The sequence below is a fragment of the Fringilla coelebs genome (assembly GCF_963513975.1).
Source record: "Fringilla coelebs genome assembly, chromosome: 10".
Classification (NCBI taxonomy): Eukaryota; Metazoa; Chordata; class Aves; order Passeriformes; family Fringillidae; genus Fringilla; species Fringilla coelebs.
Genome location: NC_140036.1, coordinates 13,002,279 through 13,020,102, shown reverse-complemented (window position 1 = coordinate 13,020,102; position 17,824 = coordinate 13,002,279). Strand labels below are relative to the sequence as shown.

The window sequence follows — 17,824 nt, the reverse complement described above, 5'->3', positions numbered from 1 at the left end:
TCTGTATCAGGAATAGTGTGGCCAGCAGGATCGGGGCAGTGATTGTCCCCTGCACTTGGCACTGGTGAGGCCACACCTTGAGTGCTGTGTCCCTTTCTGGACCCGTCGGTTCAGGAAGGACATTGGAGTGCTGGGATGTACCCAAGAAGGGTCTGCAGCACAAGTGCCATGAGGAGGGGCTGAGGGGGCTGTGGGTGTTTAGCCTGGAGGAAGCTCCAGGGTGACCTTATCCCACTGTACCCTCCCTGACAGAAGGGTGCAGCCTGGTGGGGGTCGGGCTCTTCTCCCAGGCCGTGACAGGACGAGAGAGCACATTCATAGAACTCATGCTCTCAAACTGTCAGGATGGACAGCGGGAGGAATACACAGAAAGGGTGATTAGACACTGAATGGACTGCCCGGGAGGTGTTGAAGGGCGGGCGGGCCGTGGCGCTCCGTGGCTCTCACGGTGGGCTGGGCCGCGGCCTGGCCTCGGTGATCCCGCAGCCCTTTCCAGCCTCATCGATCCCGGGAGCCCGGCAATTGCAGCGGGCGGGGGGCGCTGCGCATGCGCGCCGGGCTCCCGCTGCGGCGCCTCGTCCGTGCGCCGCGCGCCCCCTGGCGGTGCGGCGTGAGGGGCCGGGGCCGCCATGGTGGCGCGGGCGCTGTGGGCGCTGCTGGCGGCGCTGCGGGCGGGCTGGTGCCTCCTGCCGCAGAGCGGGTACCTGCACCCCGACGAGTTCTTCCAGGCGCCCGAGGTCATGGCAGGTAAGGCGAGCGCCGGGGACGACGTGGCCCCGCGCGGGCTCGAGGGGACGCGAAGCGGCGCGGCCACGGGCACCGTGTCCCGCATCGCCGGCCAGGCGGGAGTTCCCGAGGGATCCCGCTCTGTCACACAGCGAGTCCCGCAAGCCGGGCAGGAGAGGATCCGCAGCGCTGGCCTGGTGGGTGGGTTCCTGCTCTCTGCTGTCCACAGCGAGTGGCGCCTCGAACCACATTACTGTGACAGGCTTCTCGATGTTTTGTAAAAATGAATGGTACGCTCCTAAAAATGTCAAGGTTGACACCAGTTTCAAAAGTTCAGGAGCTGCTCTGTATTGTGATACCAATACTACCAAGAAGTATCCCTAATGCTGAATTATTGAATAAAATATATTATCTATATGTATTTTTTATTATCTATATGTATTTTTCTCTTCCTTTGTAGGAGATATTTTAAATCTACAGGTCTATTATCCATGGGAGTTCCTTTCCAACTATCCTTGCAGAACAGTTGTTTTCCCATTAATGACATCAGGAGTTACGTACTGGGTAATCAAGTCCTTGCAGCAGTTGGACATATGTTCAAGTTGCATCAACAGCTACACTCTCCTTGTATCTCCTCGCCTGTTCTTTACAATCTTTTCTTTCATACTCGACTATAGCGTTTATCGTTTGGCCCCTTTCTGGGGAGCAGATCCGTGGAAAGCGCTGGTACTTCTTGCTGGATCCTATGTCACACTGGTGTTTTATACAAGAACGTTTACCAACACACTCGAAGGACTTCTCTTTGCTCTTCTCATGGTACTGGTTTCTTCAAGGAAGTCCAGTGGCTGCTCAGCAGAGTCTAGAAGCAGCTCTCTCTTAGGTGTCATAACAACTGCTGGGTTTTTCAACAGGCCAACCTTTCTGGCATTTGCTCTAATGCCCCTGCTTTACTGGGCCGGTTTACTTGTTGACTCTCAAAAGAGCATTAAAACTCTCATAAATGACTTTTTGAAGTTTATCCTATGTGCATGTTTTACTGCTTTTGTTTTCGTAACTGCTGACACCTTCTATTTTACCTCCGTGAGCTTAGACAACCTCTACACTAACAAGAGCAGCCTAATTGATGTAATTGTTCAATTACATGACAAAATAGTAGTAACCCCCTTCAATTTTCTCAGCTATAATCTTAATCCTCATAATCTTGCACTGCATGGAAGTCACCCACGAGTTACACATTTTACAGTCAATGGAGTGATGCTGTTTGGTATTTTACATATTCTGGCCATCGGTGCTGGCTTTAAAATGCTAAAGAAATATGTCCATCAGTTAATGCTGGTCAGATGGTGTTGCCGTGGGCTGCCTGGGCTCTTGGTGCATTCTGAGGGCAGTCCAACGTTGCTGCTGTTTTATTTTGTTCCTTTGGCATTTCTCTCCCTCTTCAGTCACCAGGAGCCTCGGTTTCTCATCCCTCTCATTCTGCCATTGGTCCTGTTCAGCGCGTCACCAAACAGAGCTGTGAAATGGAAGCTCCTCATTGTTCTGTTCAACCTTCTGGGGGCACTTCTGTTTGGGTGCTTACACCAGGGAGGGCTCATTCCCTGTCTGTTTCACTTGGAGCAGCTCATCCATTCTCCAACATCCTCAAGCCATCCGCAGCACTACACTCTGCTCTTTGCACACACCTACATGCCTCCGAGGTCTCTGCTCAATATCAAGAAGACAGATGTGCATGTGGAAGTCATTGACATGGCTGGGGCTGGAGAAGAAACCCTCTGCCAGACAGTACAGCAGCGAGCAAGCAATTTTACCTGCAGCAACTGTCACATCTTTATTATAATCCCTGGTACTGTCAGAGCCACAATTACAAAATGTGGTGTCTCATTCAAGAACAAGACTTTGATATTTCCTCACTTATCAATGGAAGACCCACCACAAATACCTGTCCTATCCAGTGGAAATTGGAGGAGTCAGTTAGGACTTTACATCCTTGAGCTAAACAGAGATCATCAGAACCTTTAGATTTTAGGGGACCAAGTTTTAGTCTTTTACTTCATTTGGGTGCTGTCTGATGGTGGTGTGAGACCTTCCTCTTTCCTACACCCCCCTTTCAGCATCAGGAATGGCACTGGGAGCTCTTCCATATCTCTTTATTCCCATTCCTCACACTCTTAGGGTAGCCAGTTCTGGATAGAACCTGCTTAAAGTTTGACTTACTCAGCCCTGTGGTATTTCATATGAACTTTTGTACTTCTCCTGATGAGAGAGGATGAAATCAGAGCCCACTGAAACTGTGATTGAAGCTTAGCTGTTTCCATGTGAAATTTATTTTTGAAAGCTCTAATAATCTGTCAGGGTTTGGGGACTGTGGGGTGTTTACTGATAATAGGCATTAATTCGACTGCAGGGTTAGACAAAAGCTGGTCTGACTCAGTAATCTTTTATTTTATGTTCTTAAAAATTAATTAGACCAGACTGCAGTCACCACTGCCTTGGGTGGGTCCGTCTTGAAAAATCCCCAGCACTGATCTGGCACAATCTGATTTAGAACATGGAGGATGCTTCAGGCTAAGTGCTTGTGCTAAATCCTAAAATCCAAGCTTTGCCTGTTTAGCCTTCCTTGCCACAGTTCCATCCTCGTGAACGTGCTACCCACGTACCGGCCCGGGCAGCTCGGGCGGGCAGCCCCGTGATGGCATTAAGCGTGCGCGTTGTTCCGCGGCTGCAGCTCGGGCACTCCTTCCCTAGCGCGCTCCCACCGCTCGTCTCGCAGCTGTCGCTGCTCTGTCACGACTGTCACCCCGGCAGAGCGCGCGGCAGGTCCTGCGGGAGCTGGACCGAGGAGCTGCGCAGACAGAAAGCGGTGACAGAGGGATTTGATCCTTCGTGCCGTTGCACCAGTTGCATCTCTGAACGGTCTCAGCACAGGTCAGAGGTCCCCCGGTACTGCCGCCGTGGAGGGAGGACAGCCTCGAGGGAGGAGCCGCATCGCCTGCGCCCCCTCCCCGTGCACCAACTGCTCCCCATTAAATCAGCTCAGTGGGAATGACAGCTCCTATCCTGGCTTTCCACTGGAGAGCAGTCTCTTTTCAAACTGGACACCAACAACTGGGCTTCAGCTGACAATAATGCATATGCTCAATAGCACGGCATGATCTACAATATTTGGTTTTGCCTATGTGAACTTCTGGATCCAAAACACCCTGACTTGGCACGTGCATTGTAGATCAAGCCTCTCTCTCTGAAACAAATCTGACACTTGAATTATTTCTGCTCGCAAAGGTGGTAATGTTTTTGGCATTCTCCACCCACACAACCTTACATAAGGTCTTAAGAGCCAGGCTTTCAACAGAAACAAGAATAATACAGATTGATGCCAGGCTCTAAGGAGAATCTAGGAAAAGTGAATGTATGAATGATTTTCCTGTTTAGGGAAACAGCTCTCGCTCTCTTGTAAAGCATTTTGTTTTGTGTTGCCTGTATGTTCATCCCACATCCTTCACTCTTCACTGCTGGCCTGCCTGTAAATTAAAGGTGTGTTTTTGGGGGGAGGCAGGGGAGAGAAGGTGCCTGTCTTAGTAGTGGTGACTCACAAAGTACTGTAAGTAGTTTTGAAAGCATTGTGACAGCAATTGTATTTTCCAAGTTAATTTTCTTTTTGCTCTCTTACACTGGGATGACACAACTGTGTGCCACAGCTGTTACTCCATGTCCTGCTTCCCATTTTCAGCTTTCTTAAACAACGTAAATCTTTAACATTATTTTCATAAAACTTATGAATTCTGGAGTCTGAGTGGGGTACATCTTGAAACTCTTGGGGGATGTAATGGGGCACCATTCCCATGGGATGATGACTTCTCTACCACTGCACAGGTAACCTGGAGAGAGCCAGCAACAGAATCTGGACTACAAATACCAGCTCAGATTGCTTTTATGTTGCCAGCCAGACCTTTGAATTTACACTGTAGATACAGTTTCTTCATCCATGCTAGAGGTTTAACTTTACCAGCAATGCAGGAACCTGTATCTCAGACAAAGTACAAGGTTCTTCTCACCTGGGATATAACAGGAGTGGAAATTACCCTCCCCAGTTAACTGAGCCTCTACTCAGCTGGATTAAACAGTGAAATATGCTCTGAAGGAAGGTTAACTGCTGTAGTGTCATAGATGTCATCAGACACAGTGTCTTAAGCAAACCTGCCCTAGGCATTATATGTGATGGATGCATCGTTTTCCATTATATAGCTGTATTTCCATTTATATGCAGGGTGCCTCTATTGGTCATTTTTTCCCCTGTAAACCCTTCCTACTACAATAGACTTGAGGTGTGCTTTTAGGATAGCTACTGAATCTCTTCTACATTCCTGTAAGATGTCCGTTATCCTGTCCATCATCATCACTGAAAACCCTTTTTGTAACAGAACTGTATCAAATATAGAGTATTACTCCTGTATACAGAGACATTGTTACAGGTACTCCTGTGAGAACTGTGATTTTATTTCAAGTTTCTTATCAAGCGTTTAAAGTGACAATCTTCACAGCATTGTGGGTGATTAGAAAGTGAGTCTGCTTGTTCCTGAGAGCCGCGGGACGTGTAAATTGTCTTTGAAATAGAAATCCATGAAACCGATGAGGAGCAGCTTCCCGTGTTCATGCTTTCCCGAGGAGTCGCTCCAGGCCACGCGATGAGGAACGCACCGTCCAGTCCGCAGCTCGCCATCCACATCCCGGGCACCGCCGGGGTCCGCAGCGGCTGCGGGGCCCCGCTGTCACCCGCTCCCGAGGCCCTTCACCCGCCGGTCCCAACGCGCTCCGTGCGCTCGGCCCACGCAAGCGGCGGCGGTTCCCGTCTCCTCCCCGGCACTGTCCGCAGCTGCTTCCCGTTCGAAGCGGCGATCACGGCGCTGATCCGGGGCGGCCGCCGCGGCCCGGCCCGGGCGGCCACGGCCACCCGCGAGCACGGGCGCCGTCCTTGAGCTCGGCGAGGAAGGCGTCGCGCAGGCGAAGCAGGCGCGGGGCCAGGTCGCGCTGGCCGCGGGTGAGCGCGCTGGCGGTGACCCGGGCGGCGGCGCGGATGGGCCGCGACTCCGAGAGCCGCTCCACGAACCGCGGGCTGGACAGCAGCAGCAGCAGCGCCCGCAGCAGCGCCATGGCCGCCGCTCTCGCGAGACCCGGCGCCCGAGCGCCCACGCCCGCGGGGCGCGCCGCGGCTCTCGCGAGAGGTGCCCAACACCCCTCCCCGCCGCACTCGCGAGAGCCGCGCACCGCCTCGCCATTGGCTGCGCGCGGGGCGCGTGCGTGTGCGGGGCGCGGTAAGGCAGCGAGGCGCGGCTGGGCCGGGTGGTGTCGGTCCGTCCTGTGCTGGACACGGCGGGACCGCGCGGGGTTGGGCTGGCCTCGGGCGGCGCCGCCATGAGTTCCGGTGGCACGCTGAGCATCCTGCGCAGCGACTCTTACGCCGAACTCAGCCAGTACCGGGACCAGCATTTCCGGGTGAGCCGCGGCCGGGGGCGGGCGCCGCGCGGTCCGGCCGGGCCGAGCCCCGAGGTAACGCTGTGTCCTTGCGGCCCAGGGAACGCGGTACGACCAGGAGCGGTTGCTGAGGAAGAGCTGCACACTGTACGTGGGGAACCTCTCCTTCTACACCACGGAGGAGCAGATCCACGAGCTCTTCGGCAAAAGCGGCGACATTAAGAAGGTCATCATGGGGCTGGACAAAGTGAAGAAAACCGCCTGCGGCTTCTGCTTCGTGGAGTATCCTTGTGCAGCGCGGCAGGAGCTGTCAGGGTGTGGGTGAACTGCTCTCCACTGCAGGCTCTGAGTTACGGGGGAGTTCTCCGAGGATTAAATTAATAATTTGCTAAAGCGGCTGTGGGAGACCCTGGCGAGAGAGAGCAATGCTGGTGTCACGGTTGGACGTGATGGTCTTACAGGTCTTTTCCAACCATGATTCTGTATTCCAGCATACACTGCATGTCGAGTGGGGTTAGCAGATTGCTTTCACTTTGATACTTTAACCCAGATATCTGTTGGGTAGTTGACCTCTGGTAGTAAATTCATATTCTCCGTGCCGAGGTAAAAAGGCATTTCTTTTCGTACAAATGCACGCGTAAAGTTTCTGTTGGCATCTTTCATCCCTGTTATGTGACTTTATTGTGTGCACGTTTCTGAGGATCATTCTGTTCCAGTGAACCCACCAGACTGGTGAAAGTTTGCAGCATGAACAGAGCATGCCTGGGACTTCTCACTCTTTAGCAATAGAGCTTTGTACTATTAAATGTCGGCATGATTGACAAACTTTTTAATGCCTGAATTGTTGCATGTTTCACCCTTTCACTAGCAGTTTTTTTTAGATGGTGTAGCTTCATAAAAAGGGTTTAAGCAAAGACTTGGTTTTGTAGCCCATTTGATATCGTTCATTTTTGCACATGGTGAAAATAGAAGTCTGTTTCTTTCATTAACGTATTCCTAAGGTATTATGCCAGAAGAGATGCTGAAAATGCAATGCGCTACATCAACGGGACCAGACTGGATGACAGGATCATAAGGACAGACTGGGATGCAGGGTTTAAGGAGGGTAGGCAGTATGGCCGTGGACGATCAGGGGGGCAGGTAGGTTGTTGTACAGCCTGGGGTTTTAAGGGAATGGTGACTTTGCCAAACTTCTTGCAGAAATAGCAGCTTAGGAGTCATCATTTAAGATATAACACTGGAAGACATCTGATCAATGGCAGTATAATCCACTAGGAATAAATAACTCCTTCCTAAATTTCACTAGAAGTACTTGCAGAAACAACTCTTGGCTGCCTGGGGAGATAATGCTTTTAAGTAAGCCTAGAAAATGTAACGGGCTGTTAGGAATACACAGCACAGCAGTTGGCTTGCCCCAAGTGGAGCAGGTGGCAGTGGCTTGTACTGCCAAAGCCCAAGGCTGGCCATCCTTGCTTCAGATGTGGTGATTAGAGAATCCCCAGACACAATGCAAGAGGTAGTGGGTTTATGCTGTTCTGGGCTTTTACATGATGCACTTCGCCTTCTGTTTGGTCAGACAGCTCCATGTAGCCACTTAGATGTTGTGATGTCAGTGTGACTGTATTCTAATGGTCTGACCATTCTAATGGTTTTTGAGAAATTGTTTTTCCTTGTGTTTTCTGGACTTCCCTTTCTCCCTCCTTCGTTAGGTCCGAGATGAGTATCGGCAAGATTATGATGCTGGAAGAGGTGGCTATGGCAAAACTGTTCAGTGCCAGTGACTCCTCAGCTTCACAAGAGAACGAAATCTGCATAGTAAATATCCCCAGGCACAAAGTAGGTCTCTTACACACAGTTCACAGAAACTCCTATCCACGTTCCTGTGAGCACATCCTATGTTCAATACCTCTTTGTTTTAATACCAGGATCCAAAGCACTGCAGAGGACCTGGGAGCAAGGCTTTAAGCATTAGAATGCTGAGGCTTTGGTCTCGAAATGCTGCTATAACTTACTGAAAGGAGCAAAGATGTAATGTTATGGTGCTTTTTTTGTTCTCTGGCAAAACTTGATTATTCTGGGTTTTGTTTACATTGGGATCACAGGGTGGAGCAGCGATAAAGGATGATTGGTGGGTGTTTCACCAAAGGGTGATTGGTGGGAAAGCAAAAGGCAAAGAGCCTGAAAAGGAAGTGGAATGTATAAGGAAATATTTCAATTTCTAGAGAAGACTTTTAAGTTGCAGATTTTCTGGCATTACTGGATTAGCATCCTTTTCCATTGATGCTGTTCCTAGAAGGTTTACATAAACAGCCATAATAAAACAGATTAGATTGAGTTCAGGACCCATGAAGTGAGAAGCAGAGGGCAGGAAACAGCTGCCTTCTACAAAGTACAGTTGTGATTGCATGACAGAGAAGAGCAAATGCAAGAATTACAGTACTGTTATTTCACAGTATGAGTATTAGTATTTTGCCCCATCTGGTAGATCTCTACAACCTTAATTTTGAGGGCAGTATCTTCTCGGTGCCTTTAAGGGTTGCATGAAGCCAAGTTACCCCCAAAATGGGATGTTTGAGGAACTGGGTTTCTAATAAGTACATTTCTTCCCAAAGTAGGTTTTCCATTTAAGAAACTTAAAGACAGTTTAAGTTCCATTTAAGAACTTAAGACAACTTAAAGATAGAAATAAAAGAGTTTTGGGAGGAGTTTTGCTGTCTACTGAGCGTGTGATAAGAATGGTAAAAGGATTTCAGAATTGTGTAGCTTGTTGTGTTTTGGTTTTTCTCTTTCCCTGCTGGATCCTATTCATACTGCTTGTTGATGTGTTGGAATTTTGATGTACTGCAGATGTAGGTTTAAAAAATGTGATCCCAAGATCAAGGAAATTGACCTGCTGAAACAAAATAGTTTAAAAATAACTGTTACAGGGCTTTGAAATTTCTTCATGGACTTCTGAGTTCCATGTAAATGGCAATTACTAAAGTTTTGTGCAAATACCTTGTTGTCCATGACTCCTTATAAACTTTCAAAGGTGTACAAAAGTTGAACTTTACTCACTGAAGGTATTGTAGGAAATTTTGATGTTTCTTGCATACAGTTAATCACAACTGTTACTGTAAATTGGAAGACACGTGAGATTGAACAACTCCTTAAGAAGTGTGAGTTTGAGGTTTTTTGGCATGTCGAGTAAAACTAGACTTTTGGGATCACTTGGTGCTGGTCTGCAAATAAGCTTTGAACAAAATTACCTTTTTCACCATAGTACATTTGACTATGAGTTTACAGCCTGTAATCTGCTCTAGAACACTGCTGAAGTTTATTTTTCATTGTATCAATTTTGTATAAAAAATATGTTACCAAAAATTCTAAAGTCACTTTCTTTTAAATAAAAGCTGCAACATTATAATGGTTTGTTACTTTTTTTTAAACAGAATCAGTGAACTAAAAAAGCTTTATTCAGACTCTTGGTCGCATCCTTTGTTTTAGTGTCTTTTAAGATAGAAGAATGAATATTCTGTCCCTTTCGCTGAATTTTCAGGCTTGTTCTGTTCTTAGCTGGATTCTGAAAGATGTTTGGTTAATGCTTTTCAATCTGGTTTGAATTTCTTTGGATTGCAGGACAGAAATTGTTTCTTGATAGTGAAGTAAGTGTGAAACTGGTGCAGGCTCATGGCGTGATTTACATACCTCTCTTAGGCAGCAACGGCTGCAAATAAGATTTGTATTCATAACATTTGAGTCTGGGAATTACTGGGTAAAATCAGTGGAGTGTAAAAGTATTAGAGACATTTGTTTTCAATGGCTGACACAATAATCCCGTTAGCAGTGTCTAGGGCAGGCTCATCCCAAGGTGGTCTCTGTGTTAGGTTACTTCACTGCCCTGTGCAGCAGGCAAGTTCCTGCTCAGGTTGGTGCAGGCACAACAACTGTTGGTGTTAACAGTCCTTTCTACACAGAGAATTAAAAAAAATTACTGAAACCATTTAAGCTAATATCCAGCACCTCATATTCCACATCTTGTCAGATGAGGCTTCTTGTGAAGGAAAAGAATTGATGAAAATTACTAAAATTGACATGGTTTGTACATGGTTTCATCTCTACAGGAAAGACAATCTTAGTCAAAGGAATGCAGTCCACAGGGACTGACCTGCTCATAATATTTGAGTTTCTGAAGTGCAGGTTGTACTTCATGCCAGAGCATATAAATGAAGACAAATTAGGGTGTGCATTTTTCTTTGCACTCTCTCCTAGCTGAGTGTATTTGGTGCTTTCAGGTAAGTCTAGGGCCTTACCACTGTAGGTGGTGTATCAAAAAATTGGTGGAGGTGGTGGAGAGAAGTGTCCTGTGCTTCAAAACATTGTAGTTTTGAATCCATGCAATAATAGTATTTGTATTTAAGACTGTGTAACTGCACAAAGATACAAAGTATATTTCAGCGCTGCCAGTAGAGGACGCTTGCATGAGAAGAGAGTTTGCCGATATTGAGAAACTTCTTTCTGAAGGCAGGAGAGATCAGTTCTTCTGTCAGGGTTCCACAATTTATGAGGATGACCTTCCTGCCCCTCTGCTTCCCAACCTGCTTTCTGAGACAAAGATGTGCTTTACTTCACTGAGGTAATATCATTCTCCAAGGTTATTTTAGTTTCCACCTGAAGGCCCTTTGAGTGTCTATTTGGGTCCTCTACAGAAAAAAAAAAAAGAAAGGCGCCAAACTTTTCTTTGCAGCTCAGAGTAGGAGGTGAGGTGAGATGTGGTGAATGTTTCCTGCAGCAGGAGGATGAAGTTCAGCGTGGAGCCCCCAGGGGCAGCGCAGGCGAGGTGTCCATGGCCCCCCGGTGGTGGCACCGCCTCTGGCAGGGGCGGCTGCCGTTGTCCTGTGGGGATTTTGCCTCGACTTGGTTGGCGGTTAACGGAACAAAATACAAACAGATTTTATGTAGTCAGAGATGAGCACTGGAGGACAAAGATAAAGCTTCTGGGAGGAATATTCAAGCAGAACTGTAACTCTTATTAAACAGTCATGAAAGGGTTTTCAAAAGCATTTGCTGTAGCATCCTCAAAGCAATAAAACACTGCATCAGGAATAACTCATATTTGTTCTTCAGATGTCAAAAAATAATTCCATTTCACTCAGGTCAGGCACACTGAGATTACTGCTACTACTCTGTTCTGGAATGTGTTCAGTCCTGTGAGGACCCTACAGCCCTTGGGTTGGACTCCACCTGCTTGAGGGGCTGTGGCTTGAACCCAACCAGTGCCAACTCGCGCACACAGTCACACTCGCGCACGCTCAGGCATACTCGCTCGCACTCAGGCACACTCGTGCACACCCATGCACACTCAGGCACACTCGTGCACACCCATGCACACTCAGGCACACACACTCACTCACACTCGGGCACACTCAGGCACACTCGTGCACACTACTCACACTCGTGCACACTTGCACTGCCTCACACAGTGTGTTTCTGCCCTGACAGGAAAAACTGCCACTGTGTGAGGGGCTGAGTCGAGATTTTGGGCACCAAGTTGCATACAGAGAAAGTAAAATACCTTCCATCAAAACCCAGTGTGTTTACTCAGTTAATGTGACTGAGAAAACATCCTTTTTGTGTGCCTTGATGAGGATGTTTGTGAAAATAAGACTATATATTAAGTAATTTTGTTGGATTTAATTTATTTAATTAGAGCTATCTCTGATTTTCTTTTCAAGGTGGGCCATCTAGTAATTCTGGGACTGGCGTGTTTGCAGTAGAATAGTATTGAACCACAATTTTTGTTTTATCAGGTATAATTAAAGGACGTTTTCTCAAAATATCATTTAAAAACAAATGGGAAGTAAGATTCGCTATTTTGCTATTCATCCAGTTGCATGTAACATAAATATCAGAATAAATTAGCCTGATTGAGTCAGTTTTTCCTTGTGTTTCTGGACTATGAAGCTTTTCCCTTCTCAACCAGTCTCTTCCTGGAAGTGCAAAGAAAATTCTAATTTTCTAGTTAGAAAGAGGTAAGAATATGCTAAGTGCTAATAATTCATGCTTGTATTATTATTGTTGTACATCTATAGCTCACATACACTTCAAATTGCATTAGATTGTTTCATGTTTTCTGACTTTATTACTTTAAAATAACGCTTCTATTATTTTATACTTTGTGTCTTTATTTCTATGGGCAATATTCCTGTTTTGAAAATTGTTGCTATTCTTCAGATTAATTGATTGTAAGCTAGTGCTTTTTGTTTTGTGTTTGATTTTCTGCAATATCATTGTTTCACGTCTTAAGTTACTTTTTTGAAGACAAAAGCCCTGTCAGCTGGTGCTGCTGCCACAAGGTGTCGTGAGAAGCCGTGTCTGGCTCCAGATGAGTGGGGGCTGCCGGGATTCTGCCAGCTGAGGAGCTGTTGTGGAAGGAATGATGTGTTCTGAAAGCATCTCATTTCACTGTGCAGCTAAGGCAGCGTCTGTGTTTCTTGAAGAAACTCTTGCATCTTAGCATTCTGCTTGCAACAAAAGGGTCTGATGACTGGTTAAATGGTGTTCTACAAACCCTGAAGCAGTAGAGTTAGGAGTGCCTTAAGGTTGCTGATTTGTAGGATGCCTCACAACACCAAGCAGCATAGAACTGAGAGATTGTGCAGGCTGGCAAAGGACTGGCTTGTGGTTTGGTTTGGTAGGGTTTTTTCCCCTCTCTGAATTTACTTCTGTAAGAGGAGGAGTATGTTTCCATGAACTGGAAAGAGCTCCTTCCCATTAAATCTGCACTTTTTCTTCTGCTTTAAATCTCCAGCTGAATTTGCTCTTTGGAATCTACATATTAATGTGAAAAAGCCTTCAAGCAGCACTCTTACAGAGTCCATTCTGCACAGATGCCAGGAGCAGGTGTATGCTGGTGTCTGAGCTTGCCATTGGGAGATTCAGCAGAGGTTTTTTAGTTAGTCAGATCTCTCACACTCACTCTGTGAGTCATGGTGGGTGTTTTGTTCAATTGTTTTATAGGGTGCTGTCTTGTCAGGAACTTAGTTTTATCTCCCATGGAGTTCAGTGAGATCTAAAGCACTGCATGTGTTTTAATGAACTTTATCTTCTTATTTCTCCATAAACTGAACTTGTAACATGGTGGCATGCCAGGAGAATTCTTGAAATGCCTTTGGAAGCAGCACTGACTCCTGAGTTACATCTCAAAGTGAGTTAGGGAGGCTGAGCAAAACAGTGTCACAAAAAGAAGTGAGAGCATTTTGAAAGGGATTCCAAAAGTTCCTCAGGATAATTGTACATAATCATGTGCAGGACAGAATTTTTCTCAGAATCCAAGGCCTTGATGGCCAGCAAATATTACTTGGTTTACAGAGTTTCACAGGAAAGACATTGTTTCAGAAGAGTGCAGAAACCTGGAGGGATATGAAAAATGAGGGAAGAGTCTAGCTAATTTGTCAGTAATTCAGGTTCTAGACACATAATGGTCATTAAAGCAAAATTAAATATTAAAAGAGGCCCAGAAGCCTGGATAAATATGTGGTATCCATCAACAGTGTTGATTCTGTGTTTAATCATAAATTTTCCCCTAAAGATGTTTAATTGAACTTTAACAGGCGTGAGAGTGACTCATTCCCTGTTAGAAAGCAAATCACTTTGATGTCTGTGGAGGAGGGATGCTGTTCCTCTCTCTGTGAGCTGTGCTCCTGCCTGGGCAGGCTGGAGCTCTCCCTAAGCAGTGGCACAACTCCCTCCTTGGTGACACTGTGGAACTGAGAATGAGAGAATGAGCCAGGGCTTCAGACACATCTGAGGGTAATTAATGTACCCAGACTCAGAGTTGTCCTGAGAGAGGAAAAACCATTTGCAAAGCTGAGTGCTGCCAGTACCAAAGCTTTCAGGTGCTCAGGGCTGTGGTGAGCCCTGACAGCGGAGTTGGCTGAGCAGCCCTGCAGAGAGCTGCTGCTTTGCACTGGAGGCTTACAGATATGTCCACATGAAGTTTAGTCTGGATTGAACTTAATGTGAGAGTGCTGGAGTCTGTCTTCTAGGTTTTTAATAGTTTACATTTTAATAGATTTTAAGTGGATATGTTAGTGCACATAAAATGCAGAATTGCTTCTCAAGAATTGCTTTTTCAGTATTAGCCAGGAGTTTATACTGGGCTATGCAATTAACAAGGAAGTTCTCCTCTCTTAACTGTATATCATTACAATCCTAGGAAATGAGCTTTGTGATTTCCAAATGCACAATACCTGAACAAAGTCAAGTGTAAGTATAGTGTAATAGGGCTTTTTAAGAAGCAAGTTTTAATTTATTTTTTAATTCTAAGGTGTAATTGATTTTCTAGTTTAGAAAACATATAATAAAAATGCATTTTGTGTTAAAATTTTAATATAATTCATTTTTTTAAAACATTTTTTTTATTGGTGAATATGTTGTTTCCAGAACTTCCATCAGTGACAGTACAACTTACAGTAGAGATGTGAGAGACTGAAACTGCAAAGGAATAGTGGTGACAAAAGCTAGAGGTAAAGCATCAATTTCTATTCATCCTTCCTTTTAAATGGAGGAAAGGTGTTCTGCACTTGTAAGGATTACATTGTTGCTTTTCAGAAACGATTCAAAGACGGTTATTGAAAGAGGGAAGGTAAAAAATGTCATTATGTTATTAGGAATTCTAGTTCCATTCAAATAGGAAATGTTCTATTTATGATCCTTAAAGAAAGCCCTCAGGTCATGAACAGTATTTCCATTTGTTGAGAAAAATGTCAGAGTAGTTTCTTCAAAGTCTGTACAAAAATGAATGTTCCTTTTGAACCCTTTATTAATTCAGTTTCTGGGCACATTTAAAAAATCACTGAAGAATTAATAAAAGCTATGTGTAAAATTACAAAAATCACCCTCGGTGAAATTCCAGTGTTTTTTAGAATATTCACAGCTTAGTTTTTGAGTGAAATAACTGTTTTCAGTGGGCTTGAACTTGTTGAATATAGCACAAGGAGGACCCACTTTTCCTTTGATTTTTTTTTTAGGGTGTGTGAATTAAGAGAATCAATTGAGACCTTCATGGCATTACTGTATACAGGCCAGGGAGGAGAATGGGAGACAGAGTTTTTGCTGTCATATGTGGGGACAGTTTTTTAAGAGAAAAGGATCTTGGTTTCTAGATGTGAGTGACACTAGAATATTTTTGCTAAGTGTGCTGAACTTCTGAAACTTCATATGTTTCAGAAGGTTGTGAGGTTATTTTCTTTACAAAGAAAACACATCTATGAACAGGGACATAAACCTAGAAGTGAAAAGCTTTTTGCATCTACTGCTGTATTTGCAGTTCCATAATCTGAGTATGTTGCACCTTTGCAGTGGTGAAAAAGGCCCCATATTGATGAGTGCTGATGCAACATTCATCTCAGCAATGACATCACTGCTCTGCTGCATAACAACACGTCTGTCTTTTGAGTTCTGTTTGCCATTTATAGCATTCACTAACATCTCTTGGTTTTTGTGGAAGGCTGATTAGGTTCTGGGCTAACTCTGGTAGGAACAGAGATGCTCTGAGCTTCTGGACATGAACTGGTGGGTCACTGTGATATGGAGCTGTGCTCAGTGGCTTCACTCTCAATTCAGCAGCTACAACACAGGGATCTGTGGGAATGACAGCTGTTATTCCTGAACTGTTATCCTTCTTTTTTTCCATTATGCCCTAACATTTCAAATGTATTCAAAAGAAACCTGAATATTTTATTTTTCCCCATGAAGCCAGGAAATTGCAAGTTGATTTTTTTATTAAAGCAGTGTGATTCATACTTTCCTTGAGGAATTCCAGTTAAGCATCTTAGGTCTTCTGCTAAATGCTGAAAGAAAAGATTTTAGTGCTTGCCAACTGTTGAATTCCCCATTTCCCTGTTTCTTGGCTAAGCTGTATATATGCACTTACTGATAGCAAATTTTCTGCTTTCTGTGGTTGCAAAGTTTACTACAAGTAGCCTGGCATCCTTCCTGTAAAGGACAGGGACCCAGTCCCATTATCAAAAGCATTTGGCTGTTTCCTCTCCTCCTGTTGTAAATGCTATATGCAGCTGTAATGCAGCTGTTCTGAGTGCAGCAGGGAACACAGAGACAACCTGCTTCCATGCACAGCCCACATCTGTCCTTGGAAGAATTCAAAGTGACAGGAAGCATGCTGAGGCCATATGTCAGCAAAGCAGAGTTCAGAGCAGGCTGCACTGTAAGCACAGGTTTAATTTCTAGCACAGTTTTTGAGGCAGTTGTGTCTGGATCATTAAGAGCAAAAGTTGCCTTCTCTGAATTACCATTATGTGTCAGCAGTTGCTTGCCAACTTGGAAATACCTTCCCCAGAAGCTCATGTTTAACTCTGACACAACTGTTGGGATTTAACTGCATTTGATTCATTTTTGTGTGTGAGCTACCTTTTTATGTGTTAAAGAATCAAGTGTTGCCTTTGTTAAGGGCCTTTGCAGCTGTGATCTGTACTGAAGGGACATTTCCTCTGCGAGTGGTCTGGTGTCTCCAATATCACTCATGGGAGACCTGGCAGAGGGACAGTACATTGTCTTTAAAGCACTTCATCAGGTCTTAATCCCTTTTGAGTTAGGGAACACTGAAATGAATTGGCTGTTTGAATGCATTTGACTAAACAATAGCTTAATATGAGAAATATGGCAACTTTTTGATGTGATTCTTAATCAAGAAAACAGAATGTTCCTTTTCTATTTATCTGATTAAAGGAGCAGTATAAATCAAACAGGAAAAGCTGAAATTATTTATCTCAGTCCTTGGCTGACCTGTATCAGGCAGACATGAACAGGATAGCACAAAGCAGGTTGCCCAGGGCCTTGTCCAGCCAAGTTTTGAACAGCATCTCCAAGGAGGGAGACTCCATGATGTTTCTGGGCAACATGATCTGGTTATTGGGCATGTGTGATAAGAAGGCATTTTCTTGTGTACACATGGAGTTTCATGTGCTTTAATTTGAGACAAGGTTACCAATCAGTTTTGCATGTGAAATTTCCATGTTTTTTGAAAGTGATGCTAGAGTTTGAAGCAATGTGACTTCTTGATGAATTTTTGCATCCTCTCCATGTTTCTTTCAGTGTCTCTACACTAGAAGCTTACCTGCTAGCACAATGTGCTTTCCTGCTTAAAATTCTCCCATATATTCTTTGGCTTATGTTCCAAGCTGCATGGATGATAATACCACATTTGATTGCCCTTCTCTGCATCTGTGTAATTTGATCAGCAGTGCTAGTGAGTGCCTTCTGGTGAGAATTTAATTGATAAAGCCAGATTTGTCTGCTGAAAATGAGGAAAGCATAAGGTGACCTAATGGGAAGCTAAGGCCAAAATATGAACTTCTGGGGAGAAGGCACAGAAAAGCTGCAGATCACTGCCTTGCTGTGATTTGATTTGTGAATGTCAGAGCCACTAAATGTGTATTATATTCTGCCTCAGAGTCACACATTTAAGTTAGCTGGGGTAATTCTAATGTTGTTGGAACTGCTGAGTGCTGTGACCTGGCCCTCAACTATGTTTATAGCTGTGTGTTTGCTGCCTGCAATCTTACACAGTGCCTGCCTAGTACTGGATCATAGAATCATTAAGGTTGAAAAAGATCTCCAAGTTCATCAA

General features: G+C 45.0%; 3 protein-coding genes across 4 annotated transcripts; 2 read left to right on the top strand and 1 right to left on the bottom strand.

Annotated features, from left to right (window-relative positions):
* Nucleotides 1-629: 629 nt before the first annotated feature.
* PIGZ (phosphatidylinositol glycan anchor biosynthesis class Z) lies at nucleotides 630-2,745 on the top strand (the record flags this gene model as incomplete). Its single annotated transcript, XM_084212471.1, has 2 exons — nucleotides 630-747; nucleotides 1,187-2,745. The coding sequence occupies 2 exons, from the start codon at nucleotides 630-632 to the stop codon at nucleotides 2,743-2,745; spliced, it is 1,677 nt and encodes a 558-aa protein (XP_084068597.1).
* A 2,454-nt stretch (nucleotides 2,746-5,199) lies between these two features.
* On the bottom strand, nucleotides 5,200-5,898 carry NCBP2AS2 (NCBP2 antisense 2 (head to head)). Its single transcript, XM_084212179.1, has one exon. The coding sequence runs from the start codon at nucleotides 5,872-5,874 to the stop codon at nucleotides 5,620-5,622; it is 255 nt and encodes an 84-aa protein (XP_084068305.1). The 5' UTR covers nucleotides 5,875-5,898; the 3' UTR covers nucleotides 5,200-5,619.
* Nucleotides 5,899-6,050: 152 nt separating this feature from the next.
* NCBP2 (nuclear cap binding protein subunit 2) lies at nucleotides 6,051-9,585 on the top strand. 2 transcript variants are annotated; one of them, XR_014616410.1, is made up of 5 exons: nucleotides 6,051-6,216; nucleotides 6,296-6,477; nucleotides 7,197-7,335; nucleotides 7,905-8,031; nucleotides 8,121-9,585. XR_014616410.1 is itself a non-coding variant. In XM_084212007.1 (4 exons), exons 1-4 carry the CDS (start codon nucleotides 6,136-6,138, stop codon nucleotides 7,974-7,976), a joined length of 474 nt encoding a protein of 157 aa, XP_084068133.1. In that variant the 5' UTR covers nucleotides 6,051-6,135; the 3' UTR covers nucleotides 7,977-9,585. The 2 variants fall into 2 exon arrangements, 1 of the variants encoding a protein (XP_084068133.1); XM_084212007.1 differs by having other exon boundaries at nucleotides 7,905-9,585.
* The last annotated feature ends 8,239 nt before the right edge of the window (nucleotides 9,586-17,824 follow it).

Excerpts from the sequence above, each read along its gene's own strand:
- NCBP2AS2 (XM_084212179.1), bottom strand. The coding sequence starts at position 5,874 with ATGGCGCTGCTGCGGGCGCTGCTGCTGCTGCTGTCCAGCCCGCGGTTC.
- NCBP2 (XM_084212007.1), top strand. The coding sequence starts at position 6,136 with ATGAGTTCCGGTGGCACGCTGAGCATCCTGCGCAGCGACTCTTACGCC. Across the intron at positions 6,217-6,295 it reads ACCGGGACCAGCATTTCCGG|GGAACGCGGTACGACCAGGA; the intron begins GTGAGCCGCGGC and ends CTTGCGGCCCAG. Across the intron at positions 6,478-7,196 it reads TGCGGCTTCTGCTTCGTGGA|GTATTATGCCAGAAGAGATG; the intron begins GTATCCTTGTGC and ends CGTATTCCTAAG.